This window comes from Heloderma suspectum, chromosome 6 (genome assembly GCF_057233095.1).
Source record: "Heloderma suspectum isolate Gila_16-S chromosome 6, 16-S_ref, whole genome shotgun sequence".
NCBI lineage: Eukaryota > Metazoa > Chordata > Lepidosauria > Squamata > Helodermatidae > Heloderma > Heloderma suspectum.
In genome coordinates this window covers 117,747,832-117,749,507 of record NC_139463.1, presented here as the reverse complement: position 1 = coordinate 117,749,507, position 1,676 = coordinate 117,747,832, and the positions used below count along the sequence as shown (strand labels likewise).

The window sequence follows — 1,676 nt, the reverse complement described above, 5'->3', positions numbered from 1 at the left end:
CTGCAATGAACCTACAGCTATATAAAACTTTAAAGGTTTTACTGAACATAAAATAGCTCCCTCAGGTACTTAATACTGATGATAGAGATTACATCAAGACTATCATTACTTTATCGAAACTCTCAGATATGCCCTCCCCACCTCCAGAACAAGAACAATTCAGAGTCTAGAAGAATGTGTTAGCATATATATATATATATATATATATAGAGAGAGAGAGAGAGAGAGAGAGAGAGAGAGAGAGAGAATGGATGCCCCTCTTATTCACACGCATTGTTTTGAAATGGTACCATTCCACATTACACCCATCTTGGTGTTCAGCTTCAGTTAAAGAATGGATAGCTAACTTCATAGCTTATGATACTAAGCTCTATCACTATTGGATCAATCTTCATGACTTCCCAAACACAGACCAATGTTCAGATTTCAGGAAATTCCAGAGTCTTCCTTGCTAAAGCTTTCCATATGGCCTCTTTGACTTCCTTCCTAAAGCTCTCCATATGGCATCTTTGACTTCATTGTTCCTGATAGTATATATGAAAGGGTTCAGCACTGGGGTGACCATGGTGTTCAATACAGAGACAATCTTGATTACACTGAAAGATGAGTTTCTGACTGAAGGCCGTAGGTAAATGAAAATGACAGACCCATACAAGATGCTGGCCACTGTAAGATGAGAGGCACAGGTGGAGAAAGCTTTCCACTGTCCACTGCCTGAAGGGATGCGGAGAATTGTAGAGATGATGAAGATGTAAGAAACAATTGTGAAAAGCATGGAGCTCAGTACCACAGCCACAGTAATCAGAAAACTGAGGGCTTCAATGAGATATGTGTCACCACCTGCAATCTTCAATACAGCTCCGCTGTCACAGTAATAATGGTCAACAATGTTGGAGCTACAGAAGGGAAGCTTCAGCAGCATCACCATCTGATAAAAGAGGGAGGAGAAGCCCCCAAACCAGGCTGCAAGTGCAAGTTTAAGGCAGACACTGGAGGTCATGATGGTGTTGTACCTCAGTGGATGGCAGATGGCTAAGTATCTATCAAAGGATATCAGAGTAATGATGAAAAATTCTGTGACACCAAAGAGGAAATAGAAGTACAATTGAGCCATGCAGCAGTAGAAGCAGATGGTGTTCTTGGATGATAGAATGTTGACCAACATTTTGGGGATAAAGGCCGTGGTGTGTCCACTCTCAATGAGAGAGAGGTTGCTAAGGAAAAAGTACATTGGCTTCTGGAGCTGGCGGTCCACACACACCATTGCAATGATGAGACCATTCCCTGTGATGCACGAGAGGTAGAGCACGAAGACACCAACAAATGAAATTATGTTTGTTCCCCAAACAGGTGGCAATCCAACAAGTGTGATCTCTGTCACCCTTGAACAATTGGTCAGGTTCATAACTGGGATCTTTAAGAGAAATCACAAATCAGAGAAAAGTGTTTGAGATTATACTTATTGGGGTTTTTTTTACCCTATTCATAAACTGCAGAGCACCATGTAAATTATTCTAATATTGTTTGTATTCACACACACACACACACACACACTCACACACACATATATATAGTATGGGGAATGGAGTAACCCCCCCCCAAAAAAAAAGCCCAAGAAAACACACTTAATCCAGGGTTGGCTCTTGGATGCTGATCAAGTTCTCAAGCCAAGTATG

At 41.3% G+C, this 1,676-nt stretch overlaps 1 protein-coding gene across 1 annotated transcript; it reads right to left on the bottom strand.

Annotated features, from left to right (window-relative positions):
* Positions 1-451: 451 nt before the first annotated feature.
* Positions 452-1,405, bottom strand: LOC146342806 (olfactory receptor 6X1-like). The gene has a single exon (XM_084808000.1). The coding sequence runs from the start codon at positions 1,403-1,405 to the stop codon at positions 452-454; it is 954 nt and encodes a 317-aa protein (XP_084664126.1).
* Positions 1,406-1,676: the final 271 nt, after the last annotated feature.

Bases quoted from the DNA above. Each gene is read 5' to 3' on its own strand.
- LOC146342806 (XM_084808000.1), bottom strand. From the start codon at position 1,405: ATGAACCTGACCAATTGTTCAAGGGTGACAGAGATCACACTTGTTGGA.